The sequence below is a fragment of the Anomaloglossus baeobatrachus genome, chromosome 3, assembly GCF_048569485.1.
Source record: "Anomaloglossus baeobatrachus isolate aAnoBae1 chromosome 3, aAnoBae1.hap1, whole genome shotgun sequence".
Classification (NCBI taxonomy): domain Eukaryota; kingdom Metazoa; phylum Chordata; class Amphibia; order Anura; family Aromobatidae; genus Anomaloglossus; species Anomaloglossus baeobatrachus.
In genome coordinates, this window is record NC_134355.1 from 154,394,341 (window position 1) to 154,412,493 (window position 18,153).

General features: G+C 46.5%; 1 protein-coding gene across 1 annotated transcript in view; it reads left to right on the forward strand.

Moving 5' to 3' along the window:
* The window catches only part of LOC142295086 (sulfotransferase 6B1-like), a 116,324-nt gene that overhangs the window by 95,201 nt on the left and 2,970 nt on the right, over nucleotides 1–18,153 (forward strand). Inside the window, exon 6 of the mRNA XM_075338155.1 lies at nucleotides 12,064–12,220. Within this exon, the coding sequence (XP_075194270.1) occupies nucleotides 12,064–12,220 (157 nt within the window). The remainder of the gene's footprint in view (nucleotides 1–12,063; nucleotides 12,221–18,153) is intronic.

Sequence of the window (18,153 nt, forward strand, 5' to 3'; positions counted from 1 at the left end):
CCAGCCATGATTTATTTTTGTTTGGACATTTCAATTATGTAATACTCTTTTTGGCCTTTAATCTAATCATATTGAGATATACAGCAAAAAATGGCACTGACACTTCTTCACCACCTGCCTCAGATTAATATATGTTTTTCCTCTAACTCAAGTTAATATGCTATTTGTGAATTACCATTCACATAAAACACACTTACCTGATGTTTATGAAATCCATTGTTCTAGACAGGGAAAACAGGTATATTTTATATGACATATTAAATTATTGTGTTATTTAAAGGGCTTGTCCCAGGGTAATCCTATACAGGGAAAGGGCGCAGTCATATGGCCGTATGACTTGTCCAAAGATCGTATAGCAATGCTTGAACTGGCCAGCGGCTCTCCTGACCAGAGCTTCAGCGCTCTATAGAAATACACATACACACTGGCATGTGCAGATCAGGAGAGACAGTGGCCAGTCAGCGCATTGCCATGGGATCCTCGGACAAGTCATAAGTCCCAAAGGGTGATCATCTGATCACTGGAGGTCCCACCTATAATTGCTGCACTTGGCTGTTTCTTTCAGCCATATAGAAACGTGGACTAGTAGGGGGTATGTTTGACCAGAACTCAATTCACACTTAGGCTATGTGCCTACGTTGCGTCGAGGTAGTTGCAGTTCAAAAAGCATCATCTGGCAGAAAGGGCAATGCTTTTGGCTTTAAAAATGCATGTAAAACGCAAAGAAAGTAGGCTATCCGCACCTTGCTGTTTTCATGAGTTTTTAGTGCTTTTCCGGTGCTTTTAGAAACGCTGCAGTTTTGTATTAAATTGAATGGATGGAAAACGCAGCCAAAATGGCAAAAACAATTGACATGTTGCTTCTTTAAACGCAGAGTTTTTGCCCAAAAATATGCAAATTTCACACAGCATTTATAACAGCATGGTGTGCACAAGAAATCCCTATTTCTCATAGACTTTGCTGTAAAATCAAAACGCATGCATTTTGGCATTAAAAAGGTGCAGTTGAAAACGCTGCTAAAAAGCATGAAAAAACGCAACGTGGGCACATTGCCTTATTCTCATACTCAATCTAGTTATGCAGTGCGTCAGAATGGGGGACTAATGATCAGTTTGGTTCTCAGTGGTAAAGCACTTTGCAGTCAGGCATAAGTCACACATCTTGGAAAAGGCTTTTAGGCCACCTACACACATTGAGTATTTGGTGAATTTTTTTACCTCAGTATTTTTAGCCAAAACCAGGAGTGGAACAATCAGAGGAAAAGTATAAAAGAAACATGTTACCACTTCTGTATATTACCCACTCCTGGTTTTGGCTACAAATACTGAGGTAAAAAACTCACCAAATACTTAATGTGTGCATATGGCCTTAGGCTATGTGCACCCACCGTCTTAAACTCAGGTAAACCTACCATGCTTTTCAAACAAAACATGGCATTTTTCAGGTAACTTCTGAGCCTTCCTATTGACCTATATCGTAAAGAACAGAGCATCTTCCATTTTTATGAACTTGAAATGGTAGAAAGGCATTAAAAAGCCTGAATGCATAAACAGAAAGTCATTTCTATACAGAAATGCGTATGTTCATTCTTTTACATGTTTCCTAATGGGTTTTTCAGGCCGTTTTCACGGCGCAATCTGCCTGAAAAGGGCATTGCATTCACATTCCATTAGACACACTGTATTTGATAAGTTCAGAGATCCACTAGATGGCACTGCTTAACTTTCTAATGTGAACAGGTGCATGAAACATCGTAACAAAGACAGTTCCATTCTAAAGGGTGCTTTACACGCTGCGACATCGCTAACGATATATCGTCGGGGTCACGTCGTTAGTGACATCGCAGCGTGTGACACCAAGGAGCAACGATCAACGATTGCAAAAACGTCAAAAATCGTTGATCCTTGACACGTCGCTCATTTTCATAATATTGTTGGTGGTGCATGCCGCTGGTTGTTCGTCGTTCTTGCGACGTCACACATCGCTATGTGTGACACCGCAGGAACGACGAACATCTCCTTGCCTGCCTCCACCGGCAATAAGGAAGGAGGTGGGTGGCATGTTCCGGCCGCTCATCTCCGCCCCTCCGCTGCTATTGGGCGGCCGCTTAGTGACGCCGCAGTGACGTCGCTATGACGCCGCACTCACTTCCCCCTTGATGGAGGGATTGTTCGGCGGTCACAGTGACGTCGCTGAAAAGGTATGTGCGTGTGACGCTGCTGTAGCGATAATGTTTGCTACGGCAGCGATCACCAAATGTTGCACGAACGATGGGGGCGGGTGCTATCGTGCACAACATCGCTATCTATCGCTAGCGATGTCGCAGTGTGTAAAGCACCCTTAGGGTATGTGCGCACATTGCTTTTTACCTGCTTTTTTGCTGCTTTTTCTTCTGCGCTGTTTAATGCCAAAATGGATGTGTTCTTCTATTCAAGCAAAGTCTATGGGAATTTGGGTTTCTTGTTCACACTATGTTGTTCAAAATGCTGCCTTTTTGTGGCAGAACTTTGGTCAAAAACTCAGCTTTGCAGTGCAAAACCCAAATGGCAAAAACAATTGACATGTTGCTTCTTTGAAAAGCTGAGTTTTTGACCAAAGTTCTGCCACAAAAAGGCAGCATTTTGAAAAACATAGTGTGAACAAGAAACCCAAATTCCCATAGACTTTGCTTGAATAGAAGAACACATCCATTTTGGCATTAAACAGCGCAGAAGAAAAAGCAGCAAAAAACCAGGTAAAAAGCAGGTAAAAAGCAACGTGCGCACATACCCTTAAGGCTGTGTGCGTTTTGTGGGCGGAGAAGGGGACGCTGCGCTGACCCACTGCTCGGGTCCGGCTGCTGCTGCTGCTCGGTGGTGGCTCGAGCGGTGGGCCGGATCCCGGGGTCTCGAGCGGCGTTCCTCGCCCGTGAGTGAAAAGGGGAATGATTTTGGGGATTTATTGTCCGTGACGCCACCCACGGTTGTGGTGAAGTTGGGGCACCACCGCTGCTCTGGACGGGGAACCCGGGAGCGATGACAGGGAGCAGCTTGGATGTTGGTTCTCCCCTCCGTGGGTAGGGGGTTGGTTGTCCCGGGGCCCGGTGAGGGTTTGGGGATGCAGGCGGGTTACGGGGCCTGGCGGGGTGCAGGGTCGCGGGGGCAGCGCTGTGCCGCACGGCACGGTGGTATTCACTCAGCCAGTAATCCACACAGAGTCTCTGGTCAAACAAACGGCTGGATGGACGGGTCCCACAGGCGGCTGCGGTTGTTCTCCTCCCGGCAGGTTGATGGTGACTGCCTTTCCCTGCACCTGTGTTGTGTTATGGTTCCAATGGCTTCCCACCGGTAACCCGCTCCCCAGCTTGGATGTATGCTGAGGGAGCCCCTTTTGCCAGCAGGCTCTGGCCCTGGGAACTGTAGCCTTGGTGGTGACTGTGTTTCCCTCTACGGTGTGAGCTGTTGCCTTCAATCGGGTCTTGGCTGCTGGGAAACCCCGGAGGTTCCCTTCGCTAACGGATTTGACCGGTTTTACGGCGACTCCTAGCCTGGTCGGGGTCCGTAGGCCCTGCCGGATGGTGCTGGCTTCTCTTTACTCCCCGATCCGGTACCGCCGGGCCACCGCCCGTCCACGGTCCATACGGATTGCTCCAATTAGCCTCTCCTGCAGACGGTCACCACCGTCTGCCAACCTTGCTGAGTGCCCGGGTTACACACCCGGACACGGTCATTGTGCTCCTCTACCACTTCTCTCCAAAACTGATCTGACTACCTTTTCCCGCCTCCAGGACTGTGAACTCCTCGGCGGGTGGGACCAACCGCCTGGCCCACCCCCTGGTGTGGACATTAGCCCCTGGAGGAAGGCAAGAAGGGTTTGTGTTTGGCTTCGGTGTGTCTAGCCGGGGTGTAGGGTGTGTTGGTGTAGTACCTGTGACGACCTGGCTTGTCCAGGGCGCCACATTCGACCTTAGCAAAATGCAGACCGTCCATGGACTGCCAGGCCATCACTGGTTTAATTTTAACTGTAAAAGATAAAACGGTAAAAACATGGAAAACAAGCATTTTCAATCTTCCCACATCGGGAGGCACATTTCTTAAACATTACCAACATTTTAATAAATACAGTTACGGCTTCCGCTCTTCTCCCACCCAAGCAACCTGGCCCTGATGCTGCCCCTAAGAAACAGGCAGCATCCCTTGACCCCAGTCCAGCACCAAGTTGCCTGAGCGAGTTCTGTCCCTTTCAGGGGACCCACGTCCATGGGGACCCCTGAGATCCCCGGAGGATTGCCACCGGTTACGGTAGTGGCGGGCCTGGGCCATCCCTTTCCTCCAGGCCCATCCTCCCAAATCAGCCTCTCGATAGACGGTAACGGTTTTAAACCAACAACAATTTTATTTACATGCCACTGAGTTTGTGGTTGCCCTGCCAGTTCTCGGGCTTGTCCGTAAGCAGTTCCTTACGCAAGGTTTGCAGACAGTCCCTAAGGGGACAACAGTGCTTTGTAGCCAACGGGCTACCACAAACAAAACTGTAGGGTCTCAACGGAGACTTGCCGTAGGGTTCCAACGGGGACTGTCAGCTGGGTTCCAGGGGCCATCCACAACACCTGGCTCCGGTACAGCTTCCTCCTGCCGCTTTCCCACAGTCCACCATCGAACAGCACGAGCCCCCAATGCCACCCTCACACAAGGGTGACACTGTCCCACAGGACTCCATGCGGGTACGACTGCTCCTCCAACTGGACTCCTTAGCCTTGAGGGCCGTCTGGAACGTCAGCAGAGTCCCAATGGGGACTGACAGCAAGGCAACCGGGAACCGCTACCATGCTCTAACTTTTCTTTCTTAATCAGCAATCCCGCGGCGTAGCTGCCTTTGCTGCCGCTCCCGGTGCGGAGCACTTTCTGCTTGCTCCGGTTCAGGCGGGGTGGGGGATGGGCCCAGCCGGAGTCCCCCCATGCCGGCTACGACTGGTACCTTTGGTAATGAGGGACCCCGCTGTAACATGGCGTGCTCTGCCTCCTGGCAGCTGCATCCCCGCCGTGCCTCAGCCGAGGCCGGGTGTCTGGGAGTGGTCAGCGGGACTCGCGGTGCTGGCTTCTGGGCGAGGGTCGCCTCCGTTGCGGCCGGGCGGGCTGCCAGGGCCGTCGTCCTCTCCATCGTGGCTGGGATGGAAGCCGGGACGGGTGCCAGGGCGGTGGTAAAGGTAGGGCCCAGGAGCCGCAGGTCTGGGCACTCTCCCACAGACACTGCGGGCTCCGCTACCGGTGGCAGGGGTAACGGGTCGGTCGGGGCATTGGCCGCGGGCATGGGCAGTGAGAGAGGTAGCGTGGTGGACGGCAGCAGGCCGGGCCCCTCAGCCATATCGACCGATCCCTCGGGGACATAGGGGCGTGGGTCGCTTACCCGCTCCTCTGAGACCACCTCCTCTTCGGATGCCCAAATGGTTGCGGCCAGGCCCTTCATCTCCGACGTCCACTTCGCCAGCATGAAGTGGACTTGGGCCGGGAGCTCCTGGCACATCTTGCTTCTGGATCCAGGAACATGTTTTAGCAGAGTCCTGGCGTCCCTGCACGCTGCAGCGCTAGTTACATGCGGCTGCGACCACCGCTCCTCCAGCGGCTCCGTCGGGCGCAGACATCTTGTTTCCATCCCCTTTAGCCTTTTTCCGGCTCCTCCTCTACAGGGGCGGGTTTTGGCTTTCGCGCCTCCACTGCTCGAGGAGACGCTCGAGCGAGGATTTTTCGCGCCCAAAATAGCGGCTTCTCCAAATTTTCAGCCGGACACCTCCGGCGGTCACAAGGCGCACCTCTACCAGACGGCAGAGCGGTAAGATCCTGTTCGTGACGCCAAGTTGTCGCGGGCGGAGAAGGGGACGCTGCGCTCACCCACTGCTCGGGTGCGGCTGTTGCTGCTGCTCGGTGGTGGCTCGAGCGGTGGGCCGGATCCCGGAGTCTCGATCGGCGTTCCTCGCCCGTGAGTGAAAAGGGGAATGATTTTGGGGATTTATTGTCCGTGACGCCACCCACGGTTGTGGTGAAGTTGGGGCACCACCGCTGCTCTGGACGGGGATCCCGGGAGCGATGACAGGGAGCAGCTTGGATGTTGGTTCTCCCCTCCGTGGGTAGGGGGTTGGTTGTCCCGGGGCCCGGTGAGGGTTTGGGGATGCAGGCGGGTTACGGGACCTGGCGGGGTGCAGGGTCGCGGGGGCAGCGCTGTGCCGCATGGCATGGTGGTACTCACTCAGCCAGTAATCCACACAGAGTCTCTGGTCAAACAAACGGCTGGATGGACGGGTCCCACAGGCGGCTGCGGTTGTTCTCCTCCCGGCAGGTTGATGGTGACTGCCTTTCCCTGCACCTGTGTTGTGTTATGGTTCCAATGGCTTCCCACCGGTAACCCGCTCCCCCCCCTTGGATGTATGCTGAGGGAGCTCCTTTTGCCCCTTTTCCCAGGGCTCTGGCCCTGGGAATTGTAGTCTTGGCGGTGACTATGTTTCCCTCTACGGTGTGAGCTGTTGCCTTCAATCGGGTCTTGGCTGCTGGGAAACTCCGGAGGTTCCCTTCGCTAACGGATTTGAACGGTTTTACGGTGACTCCTAGCCTGGTCGGGGTCCGTAGGCCCTGCCGGATGGTGATGGCTTCTCTTTACTCCCCGATCCGGTACCGCCGGGCCACCGCCCGTCCACGGTCCATACGGTTTGCTCCAATTAGCCTCTCCTGCAGACGGTCACCACCGTCTGCCAACCTTGCTGAGTGCCCGGGCCACACACCCAGACACGGTCATTGTGCTCCTCTACCACTTCTCTCCAAAACTGATCTGACTACCTTTTCCCGCCTCCAGGACTGTGAACTCCTCGGCGGGCGGGACCAACCGCCTGGCCCACCCCCTGGTGTGGACATCAGCCCCTGGAGGAAGGCAACAATGGTTTGTGTTTGGCTTCGGTGTGCCTAGCCGGGGTGTAGGGTGTGTTGGTGTAGTACCTGTGACGACCTGGCTTGTCCAGGGCGCCACATGCGCATGTTGCGTAATTTCATGCATTTACGCTGCGTATTGCACTGCAGCGTAAACACATGCATTCTGCATCCCCAGCACAATCTATGAAGATTGTGCATAATCCATCCGCATGTTGCATTTGAGAGCACAGCGATTTGCATGCTGAAATTTTGATCCAAATCGCTGCGCTCAAAAAAGCAACATGTCACTTATTTTGTGCGCTTTGGATGCTGCTCCCACTCTGTCTATGGGAGAAACAGCATCCAGAGCGCATGAGATCGGCATCTATTCTGCAGACACACTGCATCCATTATACAGTGTTTCTGCAGCGATTTGAAGTGCACAGGCGCGCAGCCAAATCGCTGCAGAATATTTGTCACGGCAGTACGCAATGTGCGCACACAGCCTAATGCTAAGATATGTGTAATAATGAGTACAGATATGTAATACTGTTGTGAAAAACATATAAAAAATGAGATAGCATACAAAAATCGCCAGTTTTATGTGAGCCCAACAGCCAACGCCAATGCGACCTCTTATTGTTGGGTCCCTGCCTTCTCTAATGCCTCACTTTGGGTTTAAATAAATCTCCAATTTATGGATGAAGAGTAATTTGCAAATGAAGAATTAAAATCGCCTAAAGGGGGCTTTACACGCTGCGACATCGCTAATGAGGAGTTGTTGGGGTCACGGAATTTGTGACGCACATCCGGCCGCATTAGCGATGTTGCTGCGTGTGACACCGATGAGCGATTTTGCATCGTTGCAAAAACGTGCAAAATCGCTCATCGGTGACATAGGGGTCCATTCTCGATTATCGTTACTGCAGCAGTAACGATGTAGTTCGTCGCTCCTGCGGCAGCACACATCGCTATGTGTGACGCCGCGGGAACGAGGAACCTCTCCTTACCTGCCTCCCGGCCGCTATGAGGAAGGAAGGAGGTGGGCGGGATGTTCCGGCCACTCATCTCCGCCCCTCCGCTTCTATTGGGCGGCCGCTTAGTGACGTCGCTGTGACGCCGCACGGACCGCCCCCTTAGAAAGGAGGCGGTTTGGCGCTCACAGCGATGTCGCCGGGCAGGTAAGTATGTGTGACGGGTCTGCGCGATGTTGTGCGGCACGGGCAGCGATTTGCCCGTGTCGCACAACAGATGGGGGCGGGTACCCATGCTAGCGATATCGGGACCGATATCGCAGCGTGTAAAGTAGCCTTAAGGCTGAAGAGCAGGAGTGCTCAATCAAAAGGCATGATCCTATCATCTAAGAAAAAAGACTGATGACACATCCTATTTATTTAATGTGTACAGGTGCAAACTGAACCTGAAACATAGTAACAAAAAAAGGAGACAGTTGCACTCTACTTAGATATTTAGAACAATGAGTAGGATCCACTAGCGTTTGATTTCACCATTGTTGTTTTAAAATGTATTCTCTTATTTAATAATGACTGAAACAACATAAGTCCTTAATATGTTTTTATTAAAAGTTTTTTTTAGTTTATAAAATACTTTTTTAAAATACCCTTTTTATTAATTTTCAGTAAAGGGGGCTTTACACGCTGCAATATCGCTAATGCGGAGTCGTTGGGGTCACGGAATTTGTGACGCACATCCGGCCGCATTAGCGATGTTGCTGCATGTGACACCGATGAGCGATTTTGCATCGTTGCAAAAACGTGCAAAATCGCTCATCGGTGACATAGGGGTCCATTCTCGATTATTGTTACTGCAGCAGTAACGATGTAGTTCGTCGCTCCTGCGGCAGCACACATCACTATGTGTGACGCCGCAGGAACGAGGAACCTCTCCTTACCTGCCTCCCGGCCGCTATGAGGAAGGAAGGAGGTGGGCGGGATGTTACATCCCGCTCATCTCCGCCCCTCCGCTGCTACTGGGCGGCCGCTCAGTGACATCGCTGTGACGCCGAACAGACCGCCCCCTTAGAAAGAGGCGGTTCGCCGGTCACAGCGACGTCGCCGGGCAGGTAAGTATGTGTAACGGGTCTGGGCGATGTTGTGCGGCACGGGCAGCGATTTGCCCGTGTAGCGCAACAGATGGGGGCGGGTACCCACACTAGCGATATCGGGACCGATATCGCAGTGTGTAAAGTAGCCTTTAGTAAAAAATAACAATAAATAATGGCCACAAATCATCAATAGCAGTGGTTTTCCTGACAGTCTTGATAAGGGGTGTGGTGGAGTCAGACTACAGATTCATGAAGGATGTGCTCATCTCTTCATGAATCAGGAGCATCTGAGTGGTGTCTGCCTCTGGGCCCCACATCAAAAATCTTACACTAATCCCTTAATGGAGTGCGATTTCTGGCGTAAGGAACACCACAAACTCGTCATGAATTAGACAAGGCTTGGCATCATGCCCCCACTATACCCGATTACACCCAGCTCCACATGTTTTGGTGTAGTTAGGAGAAACTGGCATGAAATGACCAAAAGTTGAAAAATGTTGCACCACAACTTTATGCCTCGTCAAAGCAATTTATACTACAATTGTGGCAAAATTGGTTTGATGAATCAGAGTCAATGTGTGTAAGGGTATGTGCGCACGTTGCTTTTTACCTGCTTTTTACCGGCTTTTTTGCTGCTTTTTCTTCTGCGCTGTTTAATGCCAAAATGGATGTGTTCTTCTATTCAAGCAAAGTCTATGGGAATTTGGGTTTCTTGTTCACACTATGTTGTTCAAAATGCTGCCTTTTTGTGGCAGAACTTTGGTCAAAAACTCAGCTTTGCAGTGCAAAACCCAAATGGCAAAAACAATTGACATGTTGCTTCTTTGAAAAGCTGAGTTTTTGACCAAAGTTCTGCCACAAAAAGGCAGCATTTTGAACAACATAGTGTGAACAAGCAACCCAAATTCCCATAGACTTTGCTTGAATAGAAGAACACATCCATTTTGGCATTAAACAGCGCAGAAGAAAAAGCAGCAAAAAAGCAGGTAAAAAGCAGGTAAAAAGCAACGTGCGCACATACCCTAAGACTGCTGTAAACATTGGAATAGTGGAAATAAGTGTGGCTGTAAATCCAGTATACAGTTGAAACCAGAAGTTTACATACACGATCAAAAAAGACACTTCTGCATGTTTTTCTCACTATCTTGAATAAATGAAATCAGAATAAACCTTTCCAGTTTTAGGTCAATTAGGAACCAAAATTATTTGCCAAATGACAGAATAATGAGAGAGAAAATGCTTTAAGGCATTTTTATTATTTTCTGCAAAGTCGAAAGTTTCTCTCTCTCTCTCACTCTCTCGTTTTTGCTCCCCCATCTGAGAGCAGCATAATGTAGAGACAGATACCGTGATTCCAGCAATGTGTCACTTACTGGGCTGTTTGCTTTCATTGTGATAAAATCATTGTTTTCTCTGCTGCAGATCTAGCAATTATACAGAGCTCATGAATATGCTGGACTATCTGCAGCATGACAAGTAGCCCTGTAATGATAATCTCCTGCTGATTAACCAGTGATGTTATCAAAACTACACTAAGCAGCTCAATAAGTGACAATTCCTGTGATCAGGATCTCTTCCCCTATGTTATGCTACGCTCAGATTAGGTGTTAAAAACTGGTGACAGATTCCCTTTGAAGGGATTGTTAGGCTATGTCTGCACTTTGCATCGTCCTAGTTGCAGTTCTATCCGCATCCTTTGGCAGAAATTGCTTTTGCCAAAGTTGCTTTTGACCACTAAATCGCGATAAATACGCATGCGTTTTTACTGCATTTTAGCGGCGTTTTAGCGCTTTTTACATGCTTTTCCATTGCGTTTAGACAGATGCGTTTTGATTACACAGACACTACTAAATAAAGTTTATACAGTCAAACACAATGAAAAAAAGGGAAAAAAAGGAACACATTTAATTTTTGAAATCATAACGAAAATTGTTATATTTCATATAATTATAGCAGTTTTATACTATTTTTCGCAAAAATAGCAAAAAATAATATTTTTCATTAATTTAATTGTCGGACTATGTGTGTGTGTAAAGGGACATATCATTTCATTATTTTGATGTCAGAAAAGCATGTGTTTATGTTGTCCAAAACGCATTCTATCTGCAGCTAAAAAGCAGGTAAAACTCTGGAAGTTTGATGTTGCTTGCTTTTTACAACTTCTCATTGACTTCAATGTTAGCAAAACGCAGCCCAAATGGCAAAAACAATTGACATGCTGCTTCTTTGAACGCAGAGTTTTTGCCCAAAATTATGCAAATTAAACGCTGCATTTGAAAACACAAAGTGCGGACTAGAAATCTACATTTCCCATAGACTTTGCTGGAAAATCAAAACGCATGCATTTTGGCATGAAAACGCTGCAGTTCAAAACGGACCTAAAAAGCAGCTGAAAAGCAGGTGGAAACGGAAAGTGCGGACATAGCCTTAGGTCTAAATCCACAAGTCAGCATTATTTGCACAATTTGGTTTCAATTAGTTTAAAAACTGTATGTGACACATTCACTTAAAGAAAAGAAAATAGATATACCAAAAATAAATATATACCAAAGAAGTTAGATTAAAAAAAAAAAAAAGTTAGAGTAGGACCCTGCCAAAAGAGTCTACCTTGTTGTGGTGGCAGGCTTAAAAAATATTTTGGCCAAAACAAAATGAGATGGCTGCGTGTGTGATGCGGTGTTCAATGTGAAGGGTTAATGTATGATTGGTGAGGCTGTAGTGCAGAAGTGAAGTTTTTCCAAGAGTGGCGGTGGGACTGTGGAAGATTTGCGGGGTGGAGGCGGAGCTGGGGTGGAGGAGGAGCTGGGGTGGAGCCTCAAGGGGGCCCCGAACTTTTGCCAGTATGGGGCCCTGAAATTCCTAGTGGCAGCCCTGATTCTGTTTCCTAATTGACCTAAAATTGGAAAGGTTTATTCTGATTTCATCTCATATACTGTAGTGAGAAAACCAAGCATATGTGTCTTTATAGTGATTGTATTTCAACTTCAGGTTTCAACTGTATATTGATTAAACCATGGGCATGGGCAACATGTATCAGACAGTGACTGCATCATTTCACTCATGTTGGTCAGGTTCCCTTCAAGCAATACAAATTATTTTTATTTATTTTCCCTTAAACTAAGGACTTTCCCACAGCACTGAAAAAAATATCTGAATTCTGCCAGCTTCCATTGAATGAGGAACAAATTGATTTGGTAGCAAGATGCACTTCTTTCAACTCTATGAAAGAGCAATCTGAAAATACTCACGGAAAACTGGGAGACTCGTTCTTCAGAAAAGGTAGGTCACCATCGCAAAACGGCAGAGGTTCTGTCTCTTATAGTTACTTATCCATTTTTTCAATATATATTACTGGCTAAAAGAATACACATTGCCACTAAATATAGGACCTATTCTCTTTATATGACGTATGTATATGACTCTACTCTGAGAAATCTAATGCCACCATTTCAGATAGGAGGAACAACATTATGAAGGTTTGGTTCTTAAGAGAACTAAAATGCCTATTCTACATTTTTAAGTTGCCATCAAACCCTTTCATTATCACCTTTAATCAAATATGACCCTTTAAAGAGAATCTGTCAGCAGGTTTTTGCTATTTAAGCTGAAGCCACCACGCTGCAAGGGTTACACAGAAAGTTCAAGCATGCCTGTCTAGTTACATTCTGATCTTTTGTTTATTTGCTATGTTTGTTTAAGCAGCAGCATTCCTATCATTATAGGACTAGAAACTTACATGCAGAGAAGTCTGACACGCCCCCAGCTGTGATTGACATCTCACTGTCAATGTACAATCTCTATAGAGAGCCTGATGTGGGCGGGGACAGCTCCTTGGGTTGAGCTACATGACTAAACCTAAAAGTTCAGATTGCGTCAGAACAGCTGCAGCCAGTAATCTAAGTGATACACCGGTAGACTCAGTATCTCTTTGGCTACATCATGCTGCTTTCACTCACTGACAGATTACCTTTAATATTCAGGGTGAAAATTTGAACTTTTTTGTACAAAGTGAACTAGGCCCTCACTCCTCTTGGTATCTGAATATTGTTTTTCTGTAATGTCTCATATTATCTGTACACCATGTGCCGAATTATTAGGTAAGTTGTATTTTAGAGGATTTTTTTGTTATTGATCAACAACTATGTTCTCAATCAACCCAAAAGACTCATAAATATCAAAGCTTAATATTTTTGGAAATTGGAGTGTTGTGTTTTTTTTAGATTTGGCTATCTTAGGAGGATATCTGTTTGTGCAGGTAACTATTACTGTGCAAAATTATTAGGCAACTTAATAAAAACCAAATATATTCACATCTCACTTGTTTATTTTCACCAGGTAAACTAATATAACTGCACAAAATTTAGAAATAAACATATCTGACATACAAAAACAAAACCCCCAAAAAATTAGTGACCAATATAGTTCACCTTTCTTTATGATGACACTCAGCAGCCTAACATCCATAGATTCTGTCAGTTGCTTGATCTGTTTACGATCAACATTGCATGCTGCAGCCACCACAGCCTCCCAGACCCTGTTCCGAGAGGTGTACTGTTTTCCCTCCCTGTAGATCTCACATGTTCACATTTTATGAGGGACCACAGGTTCTCTATGGGGTTCAGATCAGGTGAACAAAGGGACCATGTCATTATTTTTTCATCTTTTAGACCTTTACTGGCCAGCCACGCTGTGGAGTAGTCGGATGCATGTGATGGAGCATTGTCCTGCATGAAAATCATGTTTTTCTTGAACGATACCGACTTCTTCCTGTACCTCTGCTTGAAGAAGTTGTCTTCCAGAAACTGGCAGTAGGTCTGGGAGTTGAGCTTCACTCCATCCTCAATCCGAAAAGGTCCCACAAGTTCATCTTTGATGATACCAGCCCATACCAGTACCCCACCTCCACCTTGCTGGCGTCTGAGTCGGAGTGGAGCGTCTGGCCCATCCATCTGGCCCATCAAGAGTCACTCTCTTTTCATCAGTCCATAAAACCTTTGAAAACTCAACCTTAAGATATTTCTTGGCCCAGTCTTGATGTTTTATCTTATGTTTCTTGTTCAGAGGTGGTCGTTTTTCAGCCTTCCTTACCTTGGCCATGTCCCTGAGTATGGCACACCTTGTGCTTTTTGATACTCCAGTAACGTTGCAGCTCTGAAATATGGCCAAACTGGTGGCAAATGGCATCTTGGCAGCTTCACGCTTGATTTTCCTCAATTCATGGACAGTTATTTTGCGATTTATTTTTTTTTTGCCCAGCTTGCTTCTTGCGACCCTGTTGGCCATGAAATGCTTGATTGTTCAGTGATCATGCTTCAAAAGTTTGGCAATTTCAAGACTGCTACATCCCTCTGCAAGACATCTCACAATTTTTGACTTTTCAGAGCCCGTCAAATCTCTCTTCTGACCCATTTTGCCAAAGGAAAGGAAGTTGCCTAATAATTAAGCACACCTTATATAGGGTGTTGATGTCATTACACCACACTCCTCCTCATTGCAGAGATGCACATCACATGATTTACTTAATTGGTAGTTGGCTCTCAAGCCTATACAGCTTGGAGTTGGACAACATGTATAAAAAGTATCATGTGATCAAAATACTCATTTGCCTAATAATTCTGCACACAGTGTATATGTCCCCTTTGAATTTTAAAGCGCTGCAGAATATGTTGATGCTATATAAATAAAAAATTATTATTCTAGTTTGTATATGTTTCTACTGTTCATTCTTGTTCCTTTTATATTATTATATCCTGTGTAACTAGAAGCCCAGTAAGTGATGCATCATTCTAATCAGGGTCTCTGCGAATACATTATGCTGCTGTCAGATGGGTTTGAAAAAAGCCTGCTGACAAATTCCCGTTAATCCCTTTACAATGCACAGGCAATCGGATAATGCAGGCATAAAGTCCCCTAGGGGACTAGTAAGATCAATAAAAAAAAGTGAAAAAAAAGTTTTAAATACGAAAAAATAAAAAAAACCTGAAAGTTCAAAGTACTCCCCTTTGCCCCATTAAAAATAAAAGAAAAAAAATACACATATTTGGTATCACCGCGTTCATAAATACCCAATCTATCAAAATATAAAATAAATTAATCTGATCGATACATGGCGTGGTGAGAAAAAAATTCTAAACACTAAAATTACATTTTTTTGGGAGCAACAACATTTCTTTAAAATGTAATAACAGGCGATCAAAACATCACATCTACAAAAGAAATGGTAAAATTAAAACGTCACCTCAAGACGCAAAAATTAATCCATCACTGAGCCCAAGATCCCAAAAAATGAGAACGCTATGGGTCTCGGAAAATTGCAACAAAAGCGCAACAAAATTGTCTTAACCCCTTAGATAAAAGTAAAAGTATACATGATTGGTATCTATGAACTTGTACTGACGTAAGGCATCATAATGGCAAGTTAGTTTTACCATATAATGAACATAGTGAATAACCACGCAAACCATTGTGGAGTTTCACTTTTTACACAATTTCTCCACATTTGGAATTTTTTTCCCATTTTACATTACACTATATGGTAAATTCAATGGTGTCATTCAAAAGTACAAGTCATGCTACACAAACTAAGCCCTCATATGGCTATATTGATGGAAAAATATATATAAAGTTATGGCTTTCAGAAGAAGTGGAGGAAAAACGTAAATGAAAAACAGAAAAATCGCCCGTGGGTAAACAATGGAACAATTCTCCAATTTAATGATATTTACCCAAATATCCGTGACATACTGTACATATGTATGACACAAATGTAGGTATTGTTAACTTGGCCATCCGCTTTTATCGTATATGTCACGCCCCTGGACTATCGGGTCATCACAGGGTATTGCACAATCTGCCCTCCCGTGCAGTATCCACCTCCTTCTTTGTTTAGGGTCCCTAACTACATGGTGTTGCCTACATCAGCTAATCAAACCATAGATACACTCTGCACCACACCCACCAAACACACCAGTGGATGGCTTGAGTGCAATAGGATCGCCCACCTGGGGCGGTTGGAGAGGGGAGGTCAGGAATGTCAGAGAAGTAGAGAGGGGTCTGAGAAGTGAAAGTGAGAGGAGGTCAGGAGCCGGGCTCCTGGGAAGCAATCTAGGTGGCAGACGGTGGTCTTGGCCTAGAGGAGCTGGACCCTGGTCACAGGGGATCGTGGCAATGGGCATGGATCTGTCAAGGAGGACAGCCGGTGGCCTTGCACCATCACCGGGCTGGGACCAAGGCATGACGCGTTACGTAGACCATAGGTCAGGGAGTAGCTTCAGGCAACCCGATAATTTACCCGAGGAGAACAGAGTCTTCAAGAGCCGTTCCCACCCGCTCCAAAATCGGGGCATTAGCGCAACGAGGGGGATAGGACTTTCCAATTCAAAATGGTCCAGAAAATCCCAAGTGTGAGCCCTGAGAGCAAGCTCCCACACTTAGCCATAGTGTGAAGCGGAACCCAGCAAGTTTCACAATACCGGGACCACCAAAGAAGTAAACTTAGTGCAAGGAGGCAGGTCACAGATCACCAGGCAGCACCAATGGGGATGGGACCCGAACTAAGCTCCCTCAGCAGCAGCGGTGTCCAGAGACTTGTTTGACTAGTTGTCGGTGTCAGCTTAATGGACTGAGTAAGTACAACAGTGACCCCCTTGCATCCAACGACACTCCCCTACCATCACCAAGCCCCAGGGTATTCTCCCCCTACCCGTGGAGGGTCACAACACCTGGCTGCCCCATTCCATCATCCCCGGGTACTCCCAACTGCAGCGGTGGTACTCCTAATTACCACATACCACGGGTGTCGTCACGAACGCTATAACCCCATATATTTTTAGAATTGCATATAATGTAACCCGCAAGGGCAGGGTCTTCTCCCCTCTGTACCAGTCTGTCTATTGTAACATATGTATACCCTTCTCATGTACAGCACCATGGAATCAATGGGGCGCTATAAATAAATATTAATAATAATAAAATAGGGTTTCTAGGTAAAATTGCCAACATTTTATTCTAGGCTGAGCCTACAGCATAATGGAGTTACCTAAGATACATACAAGTGCATCTCAATAAATTAGAATATCATCGAAAAGTTAATTTATTTCAGTAATTCAATACAAAAAGGGAAGCGCATATATTATATAGAGTCATTACACACAGAGGGATCTATTTGAAGTGTTTATTTCTGTTAATGTTGATGATCACGGCTTACAGACAATGAAAACCCAAAAGTGATTATCTCAGAAAATTAGAATATGAAATAAGACGAACTGAAAAAATGATTTTAAAAACAGAAATGTTGGCGCCTACTGAAAAGTCTGTACAGTAAATGCACTCAATACTTGGTCGGGGCTCCTTTTGTATGAAGTACTGCATCAATACAGCATTGCATGGAGGCGATCAGCATGTGGCACTGCTGAGGTTTTATAGAAGCCCAGTGTCTTGATTTACTCCTGGCTCAGCTGCAGCTGAGCCTTTTTTTTAGTTTCACTTCTAATACAGGTCACGTTAGGGGTTAATCCTTCCTGCCTCGTTCTGGAGGTCAGGCTACTTTATTAGGGCACTGTCTCTCTGGGACTAGGCCAGTGATATTTCTGGCTCTGCTGTGTTCTGCTCGTGAGTGACCTGTTGTCTGCCCTGCCCCCTCCTGACCTCCGTGTTCACTTGACCTGTTGTTAACCTCCTCTGTTCTCTGTTTCCGTCTTGTCAGTGTCTCTCCCGCTGTCTCCCTTCAGCTCCCTGCTCGTCTGCCTCCCTGTTCGTTCCTTATCTGTTTACCTTGATTCTGTTCTTATCTTCCCATTCTCCCTCGCTTCTGAGTTCTGATTTCCCGGCTACTTACTGCTTGCTTCCCTCTGACTACGTTTAGACTTTGCCCCTGTGTATTGACAAGGCCTCATGTTGTGATACGGCTTTCTAACAATTCTACTGCCATCTGGTGGGCTTGACTAGTATTACCTCTGCTAGGGAATTCTCTGCTGTTACGTTTTCTCCATTCTAATGCCCCCTAGTGGTTTACCAGCTAACTACTTTCTCAGGTAGTTCCAGAAATTCTCTCTGTCCCACATTACTGTGTGTACTGCTATTGTACATCTTAGAGTACAGCGTGACACCCAGATTGCTTTGATAGCAGCCTTCAGCTCATCTGCATTGTTTGGTCTGGTGTCTCTCATCTTCCTCTTGACAATACCCCATAGATTCTGTATGGGGTTTAGGTC